We start from the raw sequence: 24,623 nt of genomic DNA, 5'->3' as shown, positions 1-24,623 counted from the left end.
GTAATATACAAACCTATTTTTCTGCGAAAGGATCTCCAAAATCATTTAATTCAAAATATTATTTTAATATGTAAATATACTTAGAGTAAAGAACACAGTGAAAATACTCATGTACTAACCAAATAGAACTCTGTATTTTAAACAGCATCTTAACCAACTCTGCTCTCTACCCAAAAAACTGATAGAAATGCTTACAGTAGATTGGCTTATTTCTAATGTGTCTCTTTGGCTGAAAGATTTCAGCATGTGACATATAAACAATTGATCTAACAAGGGTTTATAGGTTTATTATTCACTTTTCAAAGTCAAATAAATCCAGCTTCAATTGTGGGATTCAGAGCAGTGTTACCCAACATTTTAGCTGTCTTTTTGTACATTTATATTAAAAGGATTCATATTTCACCCCTTTCATGTTGAAGTTCTTCTACTGTTACAGTAGCTACACAAGATAATAGCAACAATACCATAAATACTGAAAGAGAACATATACTGCCATGGCTGCACTTCAAAACATAACTTACAACACAACTGTAAAGAGGTTAGTTAAATTATATAACATCAATATGATTCATTGCTACTAATGTAAACATGATTGATTTTCCATTAAAAATCCTATGTTCAAATGTACACTATGGAGTTCTGGTCCATGACTCGAGCTCCTACGTGCTATGGCAATATAAATAATACAAATAAATAAAGTAATTTAATGTATATGGATTTGAAACAACAACTACCCTGAGGCTATCAAAACAACAGTGCATGACAATGTCAATTAATAATATCTGAATATCCATCTCTTTCTTGTGTGCAAAGAGTTAGATTTTTCCCTACACAAAAACAAGTAAGAGAGGGGTATCCTATTCTTATCTCAAATTCTATCAACAAGACATCATCCTTTGGTGCAGAAGGATAACTGCTTATTTGATAAACAGATAGCCATTTCCAGTTAACTTGCTTTGCATGCAGCGAAGAACTCATTGCATATTTCTTCCCTCACACCCCCCACCAAAAAAATAAAAAACTTATAATTAATTAACTTGCAGAGGAGTTTAGATTCATTCACAAAGGAGCTTAATAACTGAAGAGACTGATGCGCTTCCTAATGCAGCACACATATCTGATCATAAATCTTAAAAAGTAACACAAGCACGGGGGGTGGCTGAATATCGAGGGCTTTCCCGTGCCCTACCCCCGCGTGCGAGTGGCACAAAAGGACATCAGTGCCTGCCAGGGTGCTAGAAGGCGTACAGCTGCTCCCTGCCTCTCCAGCAGCGAGCGCCGTCTGGGTGGGGAAATGGCTCTGGCAGCGAGCAGGCGTCTCTTTGAGTTCAGCGCCTCCAGGCACGGGAATTATTTGCAGTCAGTCCCCCCCTCCCCCCCAAGCTGTGCAAAGCCTGGCTGGGCGCGGGTTGCCCTTAGGCGAGCGGGCCACTGACCCAGGCAACTGCCAAGCACCGGGCAGAGCCGTCCGGAGGGGCGGTGTGGGGGTGTGCGGTGCCTTCCACCGCAGACGAACTCAGAAGCGACACTCACTCGCTCCCAGCCGCGGAGCCCAAGCCCCAGCGGCGTTCACAAGAGCAGGGCTCGGTCCCCGCTGTGCGCAGCAGCGCAAGGTGAGCGAACGCTAACGCCATTGCTCGGCTGCGGCTGGCCTAAGCGCCCCCCCCCCAGACCGCCCGCCGCCCCCCCCGTGTGTGTCCTTAGCGCCGGGGCGGCAGCGTGCGGCTGCTCGCTCTCCACTCGCTCCCCTTCAGCGAGGTACCTGCACGGGAGCTTCGTGCCTCATCCTCGGCCCGCGCCCTTCAGCTGCCTCCCGTGCCGGGTGGGTCCCGCCGAGCAGCGAGCGCGGCCACAGCACGCCCCGCGCGCTCCCCCGGCGTCTGCTCACAAACCGGCGGCGGGATCAGCACCGGAGCTGTCCCTCCGGCCGCTCCCACGGCTGGCCGGGCGCGCCCTGCCCGCCCATGGGAGCTGTAGTCCGCGCTGCTCCCTTCAGCGGCAGGGAGCAAAGGCAACCTGGGAAGGGCAAGAACTACAACTCCCAGAAAGCTCCGCGCGGGCCCCGCCTTCCTCCTCCTCTCCTCCTCCTCCTCCTCCAGCCCCGCGTGCTGAGGCGCTGGGGAAGGCAGAGCGGGTGTCGCCCAGTCCAGCGGCTGGGCGGAGAGGCGCTGGGGCTGCGCACCCAGCCGAGCGGAGCGCTGCAAACTCCGCTCCCAGCTGGCGCGCTGGGAGTGGCCGAGTGGGACGAGTAGCCCCGCTGCAGCAGCCCCACAGAGCAGCCGGGGGGTCTCCAGCAGTGCCGGGGACCTAGCGCTACACTTGACACCTTGGTTTTACACCCCCCTCCCGCCCCGCCCAAACCAAACCAAACCAAACCAAACCAACCCGAACGCCTCAGCTCCCTACGAGCCACCGTGTTACCAGTTCAGCCCGGAGCGTTTATACATTGTTTCGCAAGGTGACCGCATTTCAGCTGGCTGAGGGGATTGAGGTCTAACCGCCCCTCGCCCCCGCTTCTCGCTTTTCAAACAAAGCTCCGTTATTTGGGTGGACACTTTGCTTGGCAAGACAACAGAGGGCCAGATTGGCTAAGGAGAGAGACGCTGAACGGGTGGGGAGGGGCTGCCCCCCTCTGCCTTACCTTTCCGTACAGTTCCATTGGCAACGCCAGAGAAGGTGGCTCCCAAGGGCAGCCCGCAAGGGGTGCAGGGCAGAACGGGCAGAGGGAGTGGGCCAGGCGTGACTCGGTGGAGAAAGTGCTGGCTGGGGCTGAGGGGCTGTGGCCAGGGTGTAGATGGAGGACTTTTCACTCAGGCAGGCAGCAGCGATGGAAGGAAGTGGCAGCAGCAGCAAGCGTCTCCTAGGAAGCTCAGCAGCAAAATTCGCATTAGCCCAACCCCCCAGGTCCAACCTCCAGGCACCTCTTCCATTCATTAACTCAGAGCCACAAACCAGCACGGGAAGAGAAAGGCCACAGGGTTAGTTACACAACGCAAGTTACATAAAATGCAGGCATTAATCACCATAACAAAATACAGCCATAGGATCAGGGAAATAATTACATCCTAGTCTCACCCTCTGCCTCTGCAATACAGGTCCCTATAGTATTCTCCAGTGCTTCTACCACCCTAGTATCAATGCCTCAAGTGTTGGGGTTGGTGGGCTGAATTTGAAAAAGGAGAACACTATTTCCTTGTTCTTCTTCCTAGTTGCTTGATACTAAATGTAACCAATTTCTTTAATTAATAAGGTACTGACTTTATCTATAAAGTTCAGAATACCAAGGTCCTGGACTGGCAATTATTGTTGCACTTAAAACTCCACTACTTTTTGTAATTTCTTACTTTTAGGTTCATGCCTTCTCAGTTTTACCATTGCACTTGCACTAGCATTAGTTTTTGCATTTGATATGTTTTTCTATATGCAAGTGCATTTATATTTTGTAAGTCAGCAGAGAAATAGCTGAACAACAATTCAATACAGGTTTTCTTCCCTGTTCCGCTTTTTTCCCCAAGTGCTTTATATATTGAACTCTGCAGTATTTCTCTACTGTTATTCTCGTGTGGAAGGTAAGTGGTTGTTCTCAACCAACTCTTGAACAATGAGATGACTCTTGGGGCTTCTGAGAAACATTTTTCTGTTTGTAAATACTAGTCTCGCAGTCCTGGGAAGCTGTGTTTGCACATGATCTCAGGCCCTAAGTTAGTAAGGTACTTAAGCACACAACTTCAAGCATGCACAAAAAAGCAATGACTTCAGTGGGACTACTCCCTTTGTGAATCATGGCCTTAATCTGGGAAATTGATATAAATACTTTAAATGTCCTGGAATCACCGTATGAATACTCTAACCTAGTGCAAGAAAATTTCTAGAATCCTGTAGGACCCTGAGTGGAATTTAACATTAAAGGTCTGATATACATCTTAAGAGACAGCATGTCCAGTGAATAAGGTTCTATTCCTGCCTCTGACATTGACCTGCTGGGGCAACTCCTTTCGCCTCAGCCCCCCAATCCTCCTTTTTTCTCTTTTCTGTTTTAAGCTATTTGGGATAGGGCCTGTCTCTTACCATGTGTTTGTACAATGGACCTGACCCCAGATGGGGTCTTATGGCACTACTGTAGACAAATAATAAAATTGCAATCTTCCCCAGATTTTCCATTTGTCTTTCTTTGATCCTCTCCTTTTACTGAAAGTCCATTCCTTTAACCTTTTTACCCACTTTCCTTTCCCATTATAATATTGGCATGCACATGCATACACACACAGAGTGAATGAGAGAGACTATGACAGTGGGTTATAAAGGTCTTTACAGCATGTGTTTGGAATTACTCATGAGTGGTGAAACTCAGTCACAAATGATTTACGTAGGTTATCCCACATGAAGGCTAATAAAACCTGTATGTTACACAAACCATCATGTATTTTGCATATGCCTCATATGTTACAGAAAAAATATTTTTCTTATTTTAGAGGTCATTTAAAACATTTTTATGGGCATTGTTTTTCAGAGCCCACAGCCTCTAAAGCCCGTAACCCTTCATTATCTCGGGTCTAAATAATCAGTTCTCTGCTGGAGAGGAAAATATACCTAATTTTAGAAACTTTTGAAAGTCATCTAATCAGCTTGACTATACATACGAATGTCACAATTTTAAGAGTTGGTATATATTGAAGGTGAGAAACAAAACAGATATACCATTGGAAAAGGCAACAGTGTGAAGGTGCTAAAAAGTTTGGAAAGCTAGACGTTGTTGCATAGAGATGGAGAAAGTGTATGAATACAGCAATTTATCACACAGATCTCACTATCTACAAATTTGGTATATTATACACTACAGATGTGGTCAATACCTATAGACAAATGGTTTAAATACAGAACATAGTGACAAAAATATCTGAGCCTGCGAGATTTCATTTCAACCCTGTACAGCTCCTTTAAAATTCTTCCCTAACTGACCAAAGCAGCTTCACTATGTTGGGATGTAAATAGGAGTGAAGTGTTTTTATCAAGGGCATGATAGAGCGGTGTATTTATGTATTTGATTATTTCTTTCTGCATGAACCACTTCACATTTGTCTTTCAGTCACTTGAAGCATGAGGAGAATAAATGCAATCTGTAATATGTGCAATATTGGCCCCATTCAATACTTAAATTTAAAAGTGGAGGGGGGGATCCAAGTCTGCAATGTTTGTGATTTAAATTCTGTATTGATTCAAGGTAAATGCCTAACAAGAAAGAAGATAGAGCAAGCCAGTTCTCTGTCAAAAAAAGGTATATTATATTTGTGCTCAACTGCAACGGGAGAAAACAGAGATTTTAACACTGGTGGCTCCTTTAAGATTCTTTTACAGGTTTGTTTGGGAAAGAACAAAAGAGCGGCCATACTGGGTCAGACCAAAGGTCCATCTAGCGCAGTATCCTGTCTACCAACAGTGGCCAATGCCAGGTGCCCCAGAGGGAATGAACAGAACAGGTAATCATCAAGTGATCCTTTCCCTGTTGCTCATTCCCAGCTTCTGACAAACAGAGGCGAGGGACACCATCACTACCCATCCTGGCTAATAGCCATTGATGGACTTATCCTCCATGAACTTATCTAGTTTTTTTTTAACTCTTTTATAGTCTTGGCCTTCACAACATCCTCTGGCAAAGAGTTCCACAGGTTGACTGTGTGTTGTGTGAAGATGATGTCACAAGGATCTTAAACTGATTGCACTTTCTTTCTTTCTTCCTTTTTTTTTTTTTTTGTAAAACACTGCTCATTTGGGCATGGTTATACTTTTAAGCCTTAAACATATTTGAAACAGACTGCATGCTCAGAGATTTGATTCTAGAATTTCTTATGAAATAGGTACTCTGAATTCACCATATAGACACTATACTGGAGAATTAAAGGGTTAAAGTTTTGATAGATTCCTGGATTTAGCCTAACAGAGACTTTCTTAATATGTTAATACTTACTTCAGAGTTTACAGACTCACAACAATCTGTTAGCTGAGAGTTTTCTCTAAAGGGGTTATATCAATAGAATATGAAGTAGGATGTTTTGGTCTTTATATTTTGTGCGTGTGATCTTCTTTCATTAAAATTTTAGGTTTTCCGATAAACAGAGACATAAGGACCCTCACTGCATCCTGAGCAACAAAAATGGTATCTCAGCATAAACAACTTTTTTCATGTATTTGTTCTGCTTCCTTCCTTCCTTCCTTTCTTTCTTTAAGAGGCATACAAATTTTTAGGAACAATAATGAGGTATTATCCTTTGTACTGCTGGGCCAAAGAAATTTGCATAGGGCAAATTGGTGGGATTTGCCACTTAGTATTGTTTATTATATGTCTTCCAACAGGCACCTTCATGTTCTGCTTTATGTTGCTCACTTTTTGTTCATGAACTTGTGTGGATGGAATGAGAGAGTCTGCAGGCATGGGATGACTTAAATAACCCAATGATAGTCATAACCAACAGCTAAACACTTGAACTGTAGGCCAGCCAGCTGAACTGGTGGTAAGTTATTGACAGCACTCCAGTCTCGAAAACAAAGCATTGCCCCAGAAGGTGATCTGACACTACAACATTTAACCAATCACTGGTTAACAATGCAGTAATGTTTCTGGAACATACTGTCTCTGAAGCTCCCTTTAGCGTAGAAGGTTGTTATGAATTGGCTGGCTTCATACTGTGTGCCATCATCTGAGGGAATCAGGTTGCAGTATATAAGTCCTTTAAGCAGGTGCTACAGCTGGGCAAATGCGACAAAACTGTCATGAATATGCACTCACATTCTGAGTGACTGGTTGCTTTATGACCACACCCCTTTTGATTTGCTATTTGCAAGCATTCATATGAATGACTTATTTGTTCATACCAATGTTTGGGAAATGGCTGTTCTCTGTGCAAATAGGAACAGTCACATACAAGCAAGGGTCTCTGCTATGTATTATTTACTATTCATTATTCTGCTGTTTTAAAAGTTCCAGTCATGCAATTAGGGAGCAGAAGCAATACCACATGATTTAGGTAAGGGTAAGCAATGGCACACCACCCATAATGAATAGCAAATAGTCAAAGGGATCCGTTAATAGATTTCCCAAAGCCTGAAGTTTGTTTATAAATTTGATCCACGTGTTTACAGAAAGTGAGCAAGTTCTTAGAAATTCAAACATGTTTGTGAACAGATGAAAATAGACTAAATTGGCAAATAAAATATTAATGACAAATAGCACAAGTCTTTTCATCTGGAAATGTGTATCTAATTTCAATGATGAAGGCTGCAGCCTGCATTGCTGCGGAACAGCTGTTTGAAGGCAGTCAGGCAGCAGAAACTGTCAGCCACAGGATTAGTGACTGATCTCCCTGATAGCTGCTGTTATACAGGAAGCAGTAAGAAGAGCTCAGCTTCCAGAGTTTCCAAAAATCCAGAGAAGGAAGTTATCTGTGGGTCGGGGAGAAAGGTGGAGACATTTATAGCAATTGGCAAGGATAGATATGTCAGCTAAAGGGGGGCTGGAAGCGGAGAGCATATTGCAAATATATTTGGGGCTAGACTGTACAACCCTTACTCGCCTGGTTAAGTACTTTCTTACACAAAGAAACATGCTATTGGCTGTGTGGCTACTCCTGTGTGCAACCATTATTCAGTCTAGCCCTTGATGAATATATCACCAGAAAAGCTAATCTAATATTTGCACTTTATCCTTCAGATAGAATTGTAAGTTCTGATTATCTGAATGTATAGCAGTTAGATCTTAGGAAAACAGATTTTCACCGTCTATAATGCAGTTTATTTGCCTACATGAATTGTCCAAGGTGACACTACACAGGAAATCTGCAGCAAAGCTGGGAATAGAACCCCAGCTTCTTGACTGTTCCCTGATTTATCTATTGGACATGCCACCATGCTGCTGGTGATCATAATAAATACTAAAGAGATACAAATCTGAAGCACTCAAGACACAATAAGATCAGTTTCAAATGTATTTTAAAACATTAAAATTAAAGATTACCCTCTAAAAGCAACAAATAAGGGAAGACCACAGAAAGGAGAAAAGCAAAAGTAAAAGGCAGAGGGAAGACAAATACATTTAAATAAAGATCACTATTCCCCTTTCTCTCTCAGAATATAGTTTGATCAACATATGCATCCTTTCAAGTTTGCTGTTTCAGGAAAAAGTAAATTAACTCTCCTTTTGTGTATACAACAACAGTTATTTTGAAACACCCATGTATTCTGACGACGTTTTCTCCAGTGCAATCTTCCTTAATGTTATTTTTTTCTGTGACCTTTTAGAACACAGTATTCTCTCTTATCTCTCACTTTTGTTTGCCATTTGACTCATTCTGGAATTGGGCTTTGGAGAGAAAATAATCATAAGAGATAAATGTCTTTCACCTACGTACAATCTTTATCTTTGTAACTGTCTTTTACCCGCATAGCTCTATTTATTTAAATATATTTGTTTATTAGGCCCTGCTTCATTTGGCTTTATTTTTAAAGTTATTTTTGTTTAATTATAGTAGGTAACAAAAACGCTTAGGATGCAGAGTTCCCAACAAGTTGTGATGTTATTGCTGGTCTAACAAAATAGCAGATAAAGATATCAAGGATGGTTTCTTTTTAGTGGTCAGTCTCTTGCCATATAATCACTAGACCCATCGAGAACAATCTCAAATTGCCAGATACAGCTCTGAAATACAGTCACTGCTTCTTCTGACAGTGGATCTGGAATTGAAACTTGACAAAGCTTAGGTTTTGTCAAGCATGAATCCCAGCATGCTAGACACACATCCACTGAGAAGGACCCCAAGACTATACCCAGAGCTACCCAAACTAGAACCCAGACAGCTGAACAAAATTCTGGCATGGATATTAGCCAATTGATGCATTTTTGTCAATGGTCTATCTATGCAGCATTTAGGTCATCTTGTGGGAGTTGCAAAGAAACTTGACCACGTTCAGGGCCTATTGAGCTCAATGATTAACCAACCGGCATCTGATTTCTCTGAGAGGAATGCTATTCTCAAGCAAGAGGTGGAAATCTTCCAGCAAAATTTGGGAAAGCCAGTGAACCTGTGGAGCATGTTAAAGAACAGGCTTCACCCTGTTGTTTTATAATAACAAGGTGGGAGAGATAGTACTGACAGGTAGAAGATGGAAGTCTGCTTTGTTATGTATAACAAATTAAAATGCTTCACGGACTTCCTGGAGAATGGATTCAGTGACATTACAATGGAGGACACCTGAAGGATCCATGCCAATGTAAACACCTTTCTTGAATAAAAGATATACTGGGCCTTATTTTTTGTGCCTGTTTAGCTATGGAGCCAATAAAGCAGTAATGTAGCACAATGCTCTGGATTCCATGGACAGGAAGGGACAGTGTAAATTATTGGAGTCCTGCTTCTGACTGAAACAAGCATTGGAGTAATTTGTCATAACACTGTAGTTGCCATGGCTACTGGGTCACAGCACTTAGAGATGCAGCTACATTTCCTGGCTGCTCCCATAGCACATGTGATGGTTTACCCAGTGTGTAAGGAAAAAGGAACACCTGGACATTGGTTTTCACTCTCTGGATATGTGCACCTGAGCCCAGGAGTGCTAGAATAATTTGTATAGTAGGGGTGTTGAGAGCCATTAAACCAAACTGTAAACCCTGTATATGACAGGTTTCAGAGTAGCAGCCGTGTTAGTCTGTATTCGCAAAAAGAAAAGGAGTACTTGTGGCACCTTAGAGACTAACAAATCTAAGGTGCCACAAGTACTCCTTTTCTTCCTGTATATGATGTAAACCACTTAAAGCCAGGGGATGCGGCAGCACACTTAGTTCCAGCCCCTATGTCTGAGCCATGCAGCACTGGCTGCAGCTTGTGTATTGGAGCTTGATGGAGTGGTTCACAAGTGCATAGGTGTATTCGCCATCATGCACTGGGATTGTTGAGGCCTTTAACTAGTGAGTCCCACCCACAGCAATGCTTGAATACTCCCACCCGTATGAATCTCTATGTCCTGGTATATATCTGAAAGAGGATATGGAGAATGGAGTGCACTTTGGCTCCTGCTTAGCGGCAAGGGTCTTTCGCCTTCCTCTGCAGCATGTGGCACAGGTTACTTGGAGGTTTAAACTAGTGTAAATGGTGGATTCTCTGTAACTCCAAGTCTTTAAACCATGATTTGAGGACTTCAGTAACTCAGCCAGAGGTTAGGGGTCTATTACACGTGTGGGTGGGTGGGTGAGGTTCTGTGGCCTGCAATGTGCAAGAGGTCAGACGAGATGATCATGATGGTCCCTTCTGACCTTAAAGTCTGAGTCTATTCTGAGGAAGGGTAAGACCCCAATTCAACAAGGTACTTACATTCAGAACCAATAGGACTGCTCCCGTGCTTAATGTTAGACAAGTGCTTAATCATGCAAGTAGCTTAAATGGGACTAGTGACATTGTTAGAGTTACATCAAGTACGTTGGTGAACGGGCAGCTTGGTGATTAAATTTGCATACAGTTTGGGACTAGGGCCTAAGCAGTGTATCCTCCCCATGAAGTAGAGGCCATTAGCATTATGGGAGTTATGCAACAAAAATCCCACATTTTGAGTTGTGCATGTAGCTTTAAGGATGTATGGCAGGAGTAAGGACATCCACAAATTAAAAAGAGTACTTAAAATAGAGCTTACATTTATTGCTTATGGAAGTCTCGTAACAAGCCCTCTGCTTATGCAAGACTGTTTCAGAGGGGGCAATCTCACAATACCTTCTGCTGGCCAACTGTGGCGCACCAGGCCAGAGCCATGACTAGACAACCTCACCCCAGATGTCTCAGCAATGACTCCACTAACACCTTTTTCCACATAGAAAGCAACCCTGTGGCAGATTTATTTATATTCCAGATAACACTGCCCACAGTCCTGAAGCAAGCCTTAATGCCCCAACTTAAAATTCTCAGACAAGCCCTCCTTCTCCACCCCAGGTTCTTCAGATACTCCACCGCCATTTCCTTAGGCCCTCAGTGTTCCTTCAGAAATGAAATAGTTGGCCAGAATGATAGTCTGGGATAGGAGGCTATCACAGTCTTTTTATATTCCTCAGCTGTCCGCCCTGGGCCTACCTTCTTCCCCTACGTTCCAAGCAACCTTCCAGTTACTCTTTCTGGCAACCATCCCAGGGTATGCTCTAAAGGGGCGAGCTCGCTCGGGGCCTGCCCTGCCCTGTCTGGGGCTATACTTCTACAACTTTCTCCATCCCATCTGGCACTGTGCGGCTCTCTTCTTATCCTCTAACTCAGGTGTCACCCAGCCTCTCCTTAGGCCAAACCTGGATGCACTTGCCTAATCATCAGCCGAGCTGGACCTGCTTGACTTAAAGGGGCCAGCCACTCTGTAATACAGAGCGCTAGTCCTCTAAACCTAAAGCATCTGTTTAAAAAAGGAATGGGTACTTCTACTGTCCATGCTTTCCCCACACCACTCAGCCTAAAATCAGTCCTAATCTAGAGGGACCACTTCCAAGTATGAAAAAGTAGATTGTGCCTCATGTTCACTCATAGCTTTCTCAGCCACGTGTGATGGTGTTTGTGATGTGGGTTGGTATGATGTGCAGGGCAGTGAGCCTTTGCCAAATCATTTGACATGGTCTTGGACAGCCATCATATGACAACAGTGAGTCACTATCGACCTGAACCATATTCAGTCAGATTACCTAGAGATGGAAGGCTCCATTGCCCACCAGTCCTCACAACTACCCAATTCCCCTTATCAAATCCTTTGTGCATCAGCATCATTATTAGTATGGGACCACAGAAGAAATCCACTGATGTGGGCTCAGCTGTGTTAACTTCTGCAGAAGAGCCAAGCGAGGGAGAACTAAACACTGGGTTTTAGGGGCTCCTACCGACGGTGACTATTATTTACTTTTTCCTTAATGGTAGATTGGTCAGTAAAAAAGAATCCTAGAGAGTTTGTCAAATATCCATGCAATAAATGGGAGTTGCCTGGGTGCGTTTAAAGGCAGATTTTGCCCCTCAGGGTTCTATTCTGCAGCTCCCAATAATGAATAAAAGTTACTTTGCACACAGAATAAATCCCCTTTAGATCAAATACTGCTACAGAAAGTCACTAGTTTTCCTGCTAGAGATTCAATGTTCCCCCTCCAGGAGCTACACTGAGGTAAAGAAAGAAGAAGAGTTAGAAAAATAAAATAAAATTGTGGCTTTAAACAAAAATGCATTTGACCAGACAGCAGATTTCAGTTAAAAAGTGAATGACAAGGAAAGATATTCACATTCAAAGCTAATATAATTGAATTCTGCTTGCTGTTTCTCATTTAATACACACTTTAAGACTGAAATACCGTTACTGCTAGTGGAGTGATTTTACCAAGCACTTCCAAATGAATGCTGTGCAGCTGTGTTAGAAGAGTCTGTTGTGGCAGGAAGCAACCTAATAGCTATTTTAGGGATCCTCAGCTATGGATGACTCAGGAAGAAAAGAAAAAGAAAAAAAGCATCACTACTCAGTTTTCTATTCGATCTAGATATTTACAAACAAATCACCATGGCTACTCAGATGTTAGTCCTGTTTCATTGCAGACATCAAGAGTAGGCTTTTTTGGTGCTAAATTTAAGGGTCCTATGCTGTGAGATGCTGAGCCCCCTTAAATCTTATTAATTTTCACCTGGAGTTACAGGTGCTCAGAATCTTAGGCTGAAATTCAGACTCAAGCAGAGGGCCCAAACCTGGCCTTATGCACCAGGTAACACCAATGGTAATGACACGTCTTTAAAAATCCCATCATATTTTTCACAATAGTAGAGATGTTATATGTACTTTAAATGTTTGCTCAGATCCCAATTTGATTAATTATCTGTTGTCTACTTTAAGTTTGCTCCACAGTTTCAACTGGAACACACACACACACACACGCTGTAGCGGGGAGCTGGTAGTGGCCACTATAGTTAGATTTCAGAGTAGCAGCCATGTTAGTCTGTATCCGCAAAAAGAAAAGGAGTACTTGTGGCACCTTAGAGACTAACAAATTTATTGGATCATAAGCTTTTGTGGGCTACAGCTCACTTCATCGGATGTATGCAGTGGAAAATACAGTAGGAAGATTTTATATACAAAGAGAACATGAAACAATGGGTGTTACCATACACACTATAACGAGAGTAATCAGTTAAGGTGAGCTATTACCAGCAGGAGAGAAAAAAACAACAACTACAGTTAGGTTGTCTACATTTTTTCCATTATAAAAAGAGAGTCTTGTGACCTTTTTACAGAATCTGTAATTCCTCCACTGCAACAGGCCTTTGAAATTTGGCAGGGAGAAAGCAGTGAGGACAAAAAAGTGCCTTTTTTTTCTCCCAAGAAAATCCATTCAGATGTGACTGAGACAGAAATCAGAAAATCTCCTTTTCCACTCTGTTGCTTTTGGTCACAGAAAAATTCTGGAAAGTGCCAAAATAACCGAACATGGACATTTTCATATAAGGTTGGGTCCACACCACTACTAAAGCAGCATTAGCAACCGCACACTTTGTACAAAGAACAGGAGTACTTGTGGCACCTTAGAGACTAACCAATTTATTTGAGCATAAGCTTTCGTGAGCTACAGCTCACTTCATCGGATGCATGCAGTGTATTTGCTGTAGCTCACGAAAGCTCATGCTCAAATAAATTGGTTAGTCTCTAAGGTGCCACAAGTACTCCTGTTCTTTTTGCGGATACAGACTAACACAGCTGCTACTCTGAAACCTGGCACTTTGTACAGGAACCCTAGGAGCAGACAGTCTGCTTTAGAACACAGGATGGACAGTGCTCAGCGAATGAAACAGGGCTGTGTACTGAATGACACTGTTTGTAGGTGCCTGCCTTGCGCTCTAGAAATTGGAAGGTGCGCAGAGATCAGGGCAAATGAAGGCAAGAAAAGATGGACAGGCTGCAGCTAAGGAATATGAATGCCATTCAGGAAACCCCAGTTCTGCCTCTGTCACAGTCGTCCGCTGAGATGCTAAGCAAGTCATTTAAACCAAAAATGTGGCAGGTGGCCACTAGTTCTATGGTCCACATTTTCTGGGTGCCCAGCTTGAAACATCAGGGCCTGGTTTGCAGAAACGCTGAACACTCACAAGGGCAACTGAAGTGTCAGGCACTGCAGTGTGCTTTGGAAGAATGAGCACAGGATTTGGAAGTTCGGTTGAGTAACTCCCTGGCTTTGCTACTAATGGCCTCCAGGAAGTCTTTGTCTCAGCTTCCCCTTTTGTAAATGAGGAATAATAATGCTCTTATCTCACAGGAGAGAACTGATGAATGTTTGTGAGGCACTCCTATGACAGTGAGGAGCTCTCTAGAAAAAGACCACAAGGAAATTAATAATTCTATTGTAAGCAGAGTCAGGATGAGCTCCACCCTGACATCTGGTGGTGAGGTGTGGCAAGTTGTGGAAAAGAACTTCAGGGGCCGATCTCCTTTGCATAGGCACACCCACCCTGCCTAGAATGAGGCCATAACTGCCCAAATGGTCACTTTGGCTGTTGTGGGATCCCCAGTGTCTCTGTTATTGGGGCGGGAAGAATAAATTGTTATTACCCTGATTATGGGAACTGTGCTTGGAACTGTACTTGGCCTTTTGTTATGATGGAGGGACTCACCATCAACTAAGTAGCGCTTGCTAGGCAAGGGACATGGGTTCCAAAACTCTGTGAATTGAGAGAGGCTTGAGACAGGTATTAGTACCTGGTGGTGTGGGCCCGAAACACCAATTGCACCTCTGTCTCTCTCCACTGTGGAATGTCAGAGCTAATTTTGGGTCTATTAAGAGTCTTGCTACAGGTACTGTGTTGAATTCACTTTGGCCTTATGGTGCACCAGCACTAAGGCTCCCACTACTATGAGCTGAAATCACTGTGTCAAGTAGTGGGGAGTCGGAAGATCTAGAGTGCAGTGGTGCTGTTTGTGGATAGGCTGGTGGAGCGTTTGTGAGACGGCGAGGCGAGCTGTGCAGAGCGGAGCTGTCTGTGAGACGGCGGAGTGGAGCATTTGTGAGACGGCGAGCTGTGTAGAGCAGAGCCCTCTGGAGCAGTCAGCTTCAGGACCCATAAGGTGCCCCTTACCTCTTTCCCCACACACAGGCACATTTTAGCCAGACTGAGGAGTAACACTATACAGATGAACTTTTGAACTCTGGGGCTGGACTTTTTGGACTTTGGGTGATTTGTGGATTGCTGGACTCAAGAGACTTTTGGGTTCTGGGACTCAAGAACCCGAGGGAAAGGATGTGGCCCAATTTGCTGGGGTGGGTCTTTGCTCATGGTTTGGTTAATGAACACTAGTTGTGGTGTTTCCCCAATTTAATGCTGATGTTGTTTACCTCATGTTATTAAAGATTCTCTGCTACACCGAGACTCTGTGCTTGCGAGAGGGGAAGTATTGCCTCTTTGAGGCGCCCAGGGGGTGTGTAAGATTTTCCCAGGTCACTGGGTGGGGGCTCAAGCCAGTTTTGCATTTGCTTTGATGAGAGGGAACCCCTGTGTACTGAACCCGGCCCTTGCTGCTATCAACTTGGCCTGGCAGAAGGGTTACACTATATTCATTGAAGAGGCGATGGATAGTGTGTACTAAATGAGATTGAGGGGAACTGATTAAGTGATGGGGAGAAAAATATTGAATAGTTGCCTCCTTCTCTGAGCACCATGCATCCTGTGTACTGAATGAGGCAAAAATAATGGAAAACATAGTATGTGATCATGTAATAAAGACTGTATAATAATGCATAGGGATAAGGGGACAGAATTAAGGTTGCATGGAAAACCTAAATTCTTGTGTTTCCTAGCTTTCTAGTATACGACTTTGCAAACTAATTAACATTCTTCTAACTTATTTTTGTAGGGAACACACAAAGCATGGTGTTATTAGTATAAATTAATTACTTCAAAGCATAATATTTGCTCATGGAAATTCAAGATGATAGAAAACAATATTTTATGTTAATTTGTATTAAGGAACATAATGTAAGGCATTGCCATTAATCTTTCATAACAAAGGCAAAGCAAAGCCATCCATGATACACTCAGATATGACATTGACTAGAATATTCTGTTCTTTTACTTGAATCAGCATTGTGTTGGTTTATATTAAAAACTTTTTCCAGTTTATGAATTATTCTTTGTGTACACATGAGACAGGATTTGCTTCAAGCAATATCAGTTTCCTCAGATTTTAGTATATTATTATTCATAGCTGGTTGTAAATGTAAAGCAAGGTGATCTGGATCCAGTTTCAAAAATATGAAGTATAGATTTGCGGCAGTTAATCATTTGTCACTAAGATTTCCTTCACAATTATTCTCTAGTCAGACATGAACATTTGAAACATATGTTTTGAACTGTAATTCAGTGGGTCACTCACACTGCACCTCATTTGGTAAGTGGGGGTAGTAATGTCAACTGTATGTGCAGGACATAGTGGGTGGGAATAGATGTTCCTACCTCATGGTGTGGACTCTGTTTAGAGATACTAGATTCCATTTGACACTCCTCATGTAGTGTTTAGAAACAGAGGTGATTAAGAAGAAACAAGTCTGAAGAAATTGAGTCTAGCGGTCACTAGAGCTGAAATCACTGATAAGTTAGTCTAAGTAAGGGGTTGAGCCCCCAAGGCTTGACATGGGGACAGGGTTGTGGTGAAAGGCAATGCAGAGGCTGCAGCAGTGAGGTTCCTGGTGACCAGTGAAGTCAGTAAGAACTGGATCAAGTGGTGGAACCTCAGAACAAAGCAATGCTGCTGGAGGCAGCAGCAAGCAGAGATGGCAGTGACAATGGTGAGCAACAGTGGAGGCATTGCTCAGCCCCCCGTTCTCCAACACACCCCTGGATGCTGGGACTTCCCTGGCCTCAAGCAACCAACAGTGAGTGGGGTGCAGCAGAGGGAAAAGGTTAGTTGTTGGTTAAAGAGACACTCATCCATCAGATTTTCACACAGCAAGGGGGAAACTGAGGCAAAGGACTGCTGCCCAAGATAGTGTGGGGTGGGTGTTTACTTTTGACTCATTGTTGCAGTGTTTCCCCCCACTTAATGCTGTGTTCCCTCCTCTTTTAATCAGTATATCCTGTTATGGGTCTATTACAGGAGTGGGTGGGTGAGGTTCTGTGGCCTGCAATGTGCAGGAGGTCAGACTAGATGATCATGATGGTCCCTTCTTGCCTAAAAGTCTATGGATCTAGGGGGATGTCATCACAGGAAAGAAAAGCCCGTGACTGGCCTGTGCCAGCCGACTCAGGAACTCAGGCTGCAGGGCTATTTCATTGCTATGCAGATTTCCAGACTTGGGCTGGAGCCCAAAATGTGGGACCCTCCCACCTTGCAGGACCCTAGAGCACCCTCTCCAGCCCAAGCCTAGAAGTTTACACAGCAATGAAAACAGCCCTGCAGCCCAAGCCACGTGAGCCTGAGTTGGCTAGCATGGGCCAGCTGTGGGTTTTTCTTTGCTGTTTAGACATAGCCTAGGGGACTCTGTGCTTTTGAATGAGGAAGTATTGCTTCTCAGAGGCACCCAGATGTGGTGTGTAGTTTTCCAAGGTTTCTGTTTGGGGACTTGAACCAATTCTAGTCTGTATATTAAGAGGAAATTGTAGGTATTGAACCCAGCCCTTGGTGCTACCAACACCACCTGGCAGAAGGGTTGCATTTTGGATACTCTGGAAGGTAGGCCTTACTCTTATTATTCCCTCCCAGTCAGCCCTTTCCTGGAATCCTGCTAAGGGCTGATGTCACATTGGGGCTGACTAATATAGTGATGCATCTCTTTAATGTCACCATAATGTAATTTCAGAAACTCCCCCCAGCATTGTTTTCAGAAAACACTGCAAACAGATGAGTTAAAGTTGAGTTCACTTACTCTACTGTGGGTGCTGGAAAAACCAGAAAGCATTATCTTCAGTGCTTTTCCTGGAAAAGAAGTGAAGCAGCAGCAGTGCAGAGCTAGGAAAGGCGCATCAGCTGTAAGGCCTCTTCCTAAAAGGCTTTCTGTCAGTAGGAAATGAGAAGCAACAGCTTATTGTTGTGACTCATGAGCACTGTGAGATTTGTATGAATTTTCATTGCACTAAACTTCACCAAGCTAAAGAGTGAGGACATTATTATTTCTCTGCCAACAACTCAGTATTTTGTATTTCGGATACACTTCTCATGGGTAACTTTTCCCAGGATATGTTTTGAAATAGAGCACTTTCTATGGACCATGTCCTCAGTTCAGCCTCACGATCTGAACCTCTTTTAGGTGACCCTGTGGTGGTAGTTTGAGGATAATTAATTGGATCATGCAACAGGAAAATAAGAGAAGCTGGGGGCAGATGCAAATTGAATCAGTTCCACTGAAGTCAGCAGAGAATTTGGCCTGCTATATATTCCTTCTAGAATTTGCTCTTATAAATGTAAGAAAGGTTAATCTTATCCCTCTAGTCAATGGTGATCCTCTTCTGTCTCTTCTTTTGCTAAGATGCTGAGTTTCCTCTTGGGCTGCTGTACAGTGCTTTCTTCCAGTGCAGACTTTGGCACTTTATTCCAGATACCCCCTGAGTAAAGGAAATCTGCCTGGACTGCTTTAAAACTAACCTGTTCTTCATTTTCAGCCTATGTTCCTTTTTCAAGTTAGTATGCTGCACCAGTTGTGGTCAGCAATCTGTACCTTTTTCTTTTAAGACCTTGTATACTATCCTGTACTTTCAGGAGATCAATATCTTTGCCTCTTATGGCATAAGCTAAATGGACCAATTCTTTCTTTCTTTCTTTCTTTTTTTTTATTTTAAAGAAAAGAAATTGCACTTCCCAAACTCACACTAAGCTGGTTGCCCTTTGACCAGTGATGGCTCCTCTGGGCAGGCAGGGTAGAAATTGTTCTGAATCAGATATGGTATGATCTTTAACTTAGCTGAAAATTGGTTCTGAGGATGTCTGTCCTTTTTTGCCTTCATAAAGCGCTTTCAGATATTATGAACTTCAACTGCCTTTGACATACTTTCTCTAGTGCATCAGGGTCATTCCCATAATATGGGAAATTAAACTGTACATGAAATTCTGAAAATCTTTTTACTAATGCTTGAAACAGTGAGAAAGCTACCTCTGTCACTTAATATGCAATGAAAACCCTATAGCAGCAGTTCTCAAACTGTGGGTCGGGACCCCAAAATAGATCATGACCCCATTTTAATGGGATCGCCAGGGCTGACATTAGGCTTGCTGGGGACTGGGCCTGAAGCTGAAGCCACAGTCACACCGCCCTCAGGTTACAGGCCCTCCACCTGGGGCTGAAGCCCTTGGGCTTCAGCTTTGCCTCCATCCCCACCTGGGGTAGTGGGGCTAAGGCTTTGACTTTGGTTCCCCTGCCCAGGGTGGTGGGGCTCAGGCAGGCTCAGCCATCAGTCCCCACTCCTAGGGTCTGGAGTAATTTTTGTTGTCACAGGGGGTTGCGGTGCAGTGAAGTTTGAGAACTACTGCTCTATAGTCTTAGGGTGAAATCCTGGCTCCACTGAGGTCAATAGGAGCTTTACCATTGACTTCAGCTGAGCCAGGATTTCACCCCTACTTAGGGTTGTCAACTTTCTGATTGCAGAAAACCTAAGACCCTTGCCCCACCCCCTTCCCTGAGGTCCCACCCCACCCCTTCTCCAAGGTCCCCCACATGCCATCCACCCTCCCTCTGTCACTCGCTCTCCCTCACCCTCATTCACTTGCTCATTTTCACTGGGCTAGGGCAGGGGGTTGGGGGTACAGAAGGGGGGTGAGGGCTCCAGCTGGGGTTGTAGAGTTTGGAGTGGTGCAGGGGATGACAGATTTGGGGTGCAGGAGGGGGCTCCGGGCTGGGGAATGGGGCCGAGGAGTTTGGAGTGGGAAGGGGCTCAGGGCTAGGGCAGGGGGTTGGGGTGTGGGAAGGGTTTCAGGGTGCACGCTCTGGGTGGCACTTACCTCAGGTGGCTCCCAGAAGCGATGACATGTCTCTCCGGTGCCTAAGTGTAGGCACAGCCTCTGCACACTGCCTCGCCCACACGCATCTCCCCTGCAGCTCCCATTGGCTGCAGTTCCCAGCCAATGGGAGCTACGGAGCTGGAGCTCGGGGAAGGGCCATTGTTTGGAGCCCCTATGGCAGCCCCTGTGCCTAGGAGACGGAGGAACATGTCACCACTTCTGGGAGCCGTGTGGAACCAGGTAGGGAGCCTGTCAGACTCACGCCAACCGGACTTGTAATTTGTGCTGACTGGAGCCACCAGGGTCCGTTTTTGACCGGGTGTTCTGGTTGAAAACTGGATGCCTGGCAACCTTACCCCTACTGTAGAGGGCCTCAGTACACACACCTGTGACTTGTTTTCTCTGTCACTTCTGAGCAACACTGACAAGGATTTTAGAGTTAGCCTTTCTTTGCCCTTACATTGTTTGTCCTTTGAAGCTATAGGGACCTTTTTACAAGGGATTCATTCTACATATCTAACTCTTACAGTGGTTTAGTAGGAGTTAGCTAGTGCATATAAAATCCCTGTATACATAGAAGGGAGAATAAGCATTCCCCATAATCTGACTATATTTGGCTCATAGTCTCATTACCTAACTTGTTTACACTGCACTGAATTAATCACTTACTAAACTAAAAGCCTAATCTTGCCAAAACAATGTTAATGTATTTGCTCTGTTTCACTGTATATCCCTAGCTAATTAGCAAATATATTTTCTTTTGACAGTGTAGCGTCTTCAAAGTCATTGAGTTCCAATGTAAGTTAAACAGATCAACTTTTGCAGCATCTCCTGTGTTCGCTGCATGTTTACACCCAGAAATGTGCCCTTGTTTGACGGACATAATTTTAATGCTAATTCTGAATCATTTAGAATGATTTCCTGCAGACTATTTCAGGACAGCATCAGTGTTCGTGTTGTACATCAAAAAGTTTGAACTCTGAATACACTGGGCCAGAGCTTCAACTCGTGGAAACTAATATAGCTGCATTGCCTTCAGCAGAGCTTTGCTATTGACACTGGCTGAGGAGCTGGCATCTGATGTCTATCATCTTTGACTAGAAATACATTGACTTCAGTGGGGTTACTTGTTCTGCTAGAATGTTTTCAGGATTAGGCCAAATCATTTACTCAGATAATTCAGGAAGTTTTGTTAGATATTTTCTTCCATGTCTAGAATCCAGGCAGACTGACCCTTACCTATCTTTCTTTGTAGTTAAGCATTTCATACTGAAGCTACGGTACATTCCTCATTCACAGAGATTTCCTATTGCCTCTTACTTTATAAAGTACAATAAATCTCTTAATTGTATAATATTTTGTTGTTAATCAGCATGCTTTATCTTTGCATTGTAGTCCAGTGGGCTAGCTTGCCTTTATTATATTCACTGCTTTGCATTATATTCCGCTTTTATTATATTCAGCAGTAATGCAAGGAACCTACAGGCCTGTATCCTGTAAGACATTAGCTTCACCTAATTAGCATAAGGCTTGAGGCCTATGAACTTTGAACAGATAAACTTTGAACAGATAAATGGCCCATTGGAAAACCCCAAGTACTGGGGAGCTGAAAATAGAGTGTTTAAGGGGAATTTCTGACTACAGAAACATGACCAAACCCCAAGAGTGTCATGACAACGAATTGACGTGCATAACAGGTAAATGAACTACATCCACAAATTCCTAACCACAAGAGGGCCAAGGTAATGAATTGACGTATATAATAATAAGTTGAAATCATTGATATACTAACCTGTAGAAGAAAGATACTCCAACAGTAGTAAGGTGAGGGAATACAAATAAGGAAAAGGGGAAATGCCCCTACTGAATATGCATCAAACATAGTGGTGTCAGTGTATCATATTATAAAAGTTGCATTCCAGCTTAGGGACAGTAGGAGAAGGAGATGTAGTCCATAGGAGGTGCCAGAATGATGGCCACTCGTGATTAGGGAGAGGGTGATGGTGATGAAGAAGATGATGACTAACATTTCAGGTTGTTCTGCAAGGGACGGTGTGAGTATATGGATGTGCAGATATACAATCTGTTGTATCTCTATCTACCTTACTGAGTTGGGTGTTTGTGACTGTGTTAAGTGTATTAATAAACTATTTGTAAATATAGAAGAGTTTCTATAGTGTGAATTGTTGCAACTGTGCATATCGAGGTTCCCAACCAGGGCGCCAGAACAAGGGGAGCCAGGGGACCACAACCCCCCACTTTTTAGTGGCCATAAGGGTGAGCAACGGGGGGAGGGGGCAGAGAGGAGCAAGCACGGGGCAGGGTCTTGGGGGGAAGAGGTGGCATGGGAACGAGGCCTTGGGGGAAGAGGCGATGCAGTGTGGGGAGGCAGGGCCACGGTTTGGGCACCTGGGATCCCCCCACTTTTAGGGCATTTCCGCTGTTCCTGTTCCCAATTATATAATAATTTGAATAATACTGGACCTTATCTTGGGACAAGCACCTGTCAACCCTCAAAGTGATAACTGGGGATTCTTAAGTAATCAATATAATTCATATATAATCTATAAATCAGGCTACAGCATATACAGTCATTGTCTTCCATTTCCTTTGGTTCCCTCAGGCTGTTTTATCTTACTCAAGTTATAGTGTGGGTTTGTTGGTTGTTTTTTTTTTTTTTTCCTTTTCTCTTTTAACTTCCATTTTCATTCTAATACTGATTATAAAAAGATGGTGATTACAATCTTCTACCTTTGCAAGGTATATTCAATCATATCTCTTTGTGTGACCATGCCATGTCTAGCTTTTTTGGCTCCCTTAACAGTTGATGCACATATCCAATTTAAAGGCAGCCCTGTACCTGATTGACAAATATAGTTCTAACCTATTTTGTTTGCACAGTCATTTCGCATTCCAGTTCTTTCAGGTCATATGGCCAATATAGTTTGGACTGTGAAATTTCACTGTAAAATATTCTTAGCTCATATTGACCCTTGTCAAGACCTTATACATTTCTGCTAAATCACTTTTTCCATAGTGTAAAGAATCCAATTTCACTAATAGGACAGTTATTATTTAAAAGAAGACATTGCTGCTTACAGGGTCAAATCAGACTATGAGGTTTCAAATAATTTCAGGCTACATTGAAAGTTCTCTTTATGGGGGCTTTTGGGAGAGAGATGGTATAGAGGAGAACTACTTAGGGAAGGAGGGTGAGGCATTTAAACTCACTTCTTATGGTCTGTAAGGTTTAATTAGTTACTCCCATTTGTCTTTGTTTTATGTTTTTAAATAACCACAAAGGGAGCCTAGAGCTTATGAGAGCCACTTTATTTATCCATCTGTTTGTAGAAATCCAAATAACTAATGATCATTTCCAGCTAACTTTTAATTGTCATTAATCATGCTTTTCTTTACTTTCAACTTCATGAAAAAACTCATACAGATACAGACAGACATCATCTTCCTTTCCAAATGCAAACAGATGGACATCATACCAAAAGGACTGAAGGTAAAAAATCCATTACAATCTACATACCACACAGACTATGCTGACAGCTTGTGCCACACGCTCTCAAAGAAACTGCGGAACCACCTGATCAACATCCTCTGCAGCAAACAGGGAAAGATTAAGAATGAGCTCTCAAAACTGGATACTCTCATAAAAAACCAGCCTTCCACACAAACTTCCTCGTGGCTGGACTTTACAAAAACTAGACAAGCCATTTACAACACACACTTTGCTTCTCTACAAAAGAAAAAGGACACTAAACTATCTAAACTACTACATGCCACAACAGTGGTTCCCTTAACCCACCCAGCAATATTATTAATCTATCCAGTTATGCACTTAGCCCAGCAGAAGAATCTGTCCTTTCTCGGGGCCTCTCCTTCTACCCCTCCATCCCCAAGAACATGATACAGTTCTGTGGTGATCTAGAATCCTATTTTCGACATCTCCAACTCAAGGAATATTTCCAACACACCTCTGAACAACATACTAACCCACAGAGACCTTCCTACCAAGACTACAAAAAGAAGGATTCTGGGTGGACTCCTCCTGAAGGTCGAAACAACAGACTGGACTTCTACATAGAGTGCTTCCGCCGATGTGCACGGGCTGAAATTGTGGAAAAGCAGCATCACTTGCCCCATAACCTCAGCCGTGCGGAACACAATGCCAGCCACAGCCTCAGAAACAACTCTGACATCATAATCAAAAAGGGCTGACAAAGGAGGTGCTTTTGTCATCATGAATAGGTCGGAATATGAACGAGAGGCTGCTAGGCAGCTCTCCAACACCACTTTCTACAAGCCATTACCCTCTGATCCCATTGCGGGTTACCAAAAGAAACTACACCATCTGCTCAAGAAACTCCCTGAAAAAGCACAAGAACAAATCCACACAGACACACCCCTGGAACCCCGACCAGGAGTATTCTATCTGCTACCCAAGATTCATAAACCTGGAAATTCTGGACGCCCCATCATCTCAGGCACCGGCACCCTGACAGCAGGATCGTCTGGCTAAGTAGACACCCTCCTCAGGCCCTATGCTACCAGCACTCCCAGCTATCTTTGAGACACCACTGACTTCCTGAGGAAACTACAATCCATCAGTGATCTTCCTGAAAACACCATCCTAGCCACTATGGATGTAGAAGTCC

The 24,623-nt window shown here is 43.6% G+C and overlaps 1 protein-coding gene across 2 annotated transcripts in view; it reads right to left on the bottom strand.

Annotated features, from left to right (window-relative positions):
* RAB3C (RAB3C, member RAS oncogene family) overlaps positions 1-2,858 on the bottom strand; it is a 200,540-nt gene extending 197,682 nt beyond the window's left edge. The window contains exon 1 of one of the 2 annotated variants that reach the window (XM_074952574.1): positions 2,642-2,858. In XM_074952574.1, coding sequence (XP_074808675.1) covers positions 2,642-2,659 — 18 coding nt within the window. In that variant the 5' untranslated portion in view covers positions 2,660-2,858. Of the gene's footprint in view, positions 1-1,762; positions 2,017-2,641 lie in introns of those variants that run through there. The other variant, XM_074952573.1, reaches the window with a different exon arrangement.
* Positions 2,859-24,623: the final 21,765 nt, after the last annotated feature.

This window comes from Natator depressus, chromosome 5 (assembly GCF_965152275.1).
Source record: "Natator depressus isolate rNatDep1 chromosome 5, rNatDep2.hap1, whole genome shotgun sequence".
NCBI classification, from domain to species: Eukaryota; Metazoa; Chordata; order Testudines; family Cheloniidae; genus Natator; species Natator depressus.
The sequence above is the reverse complement of the archived record's forward strand: the minus strand, read 5'-3'. Positions and strand labels throughout refer to the sequence as shown.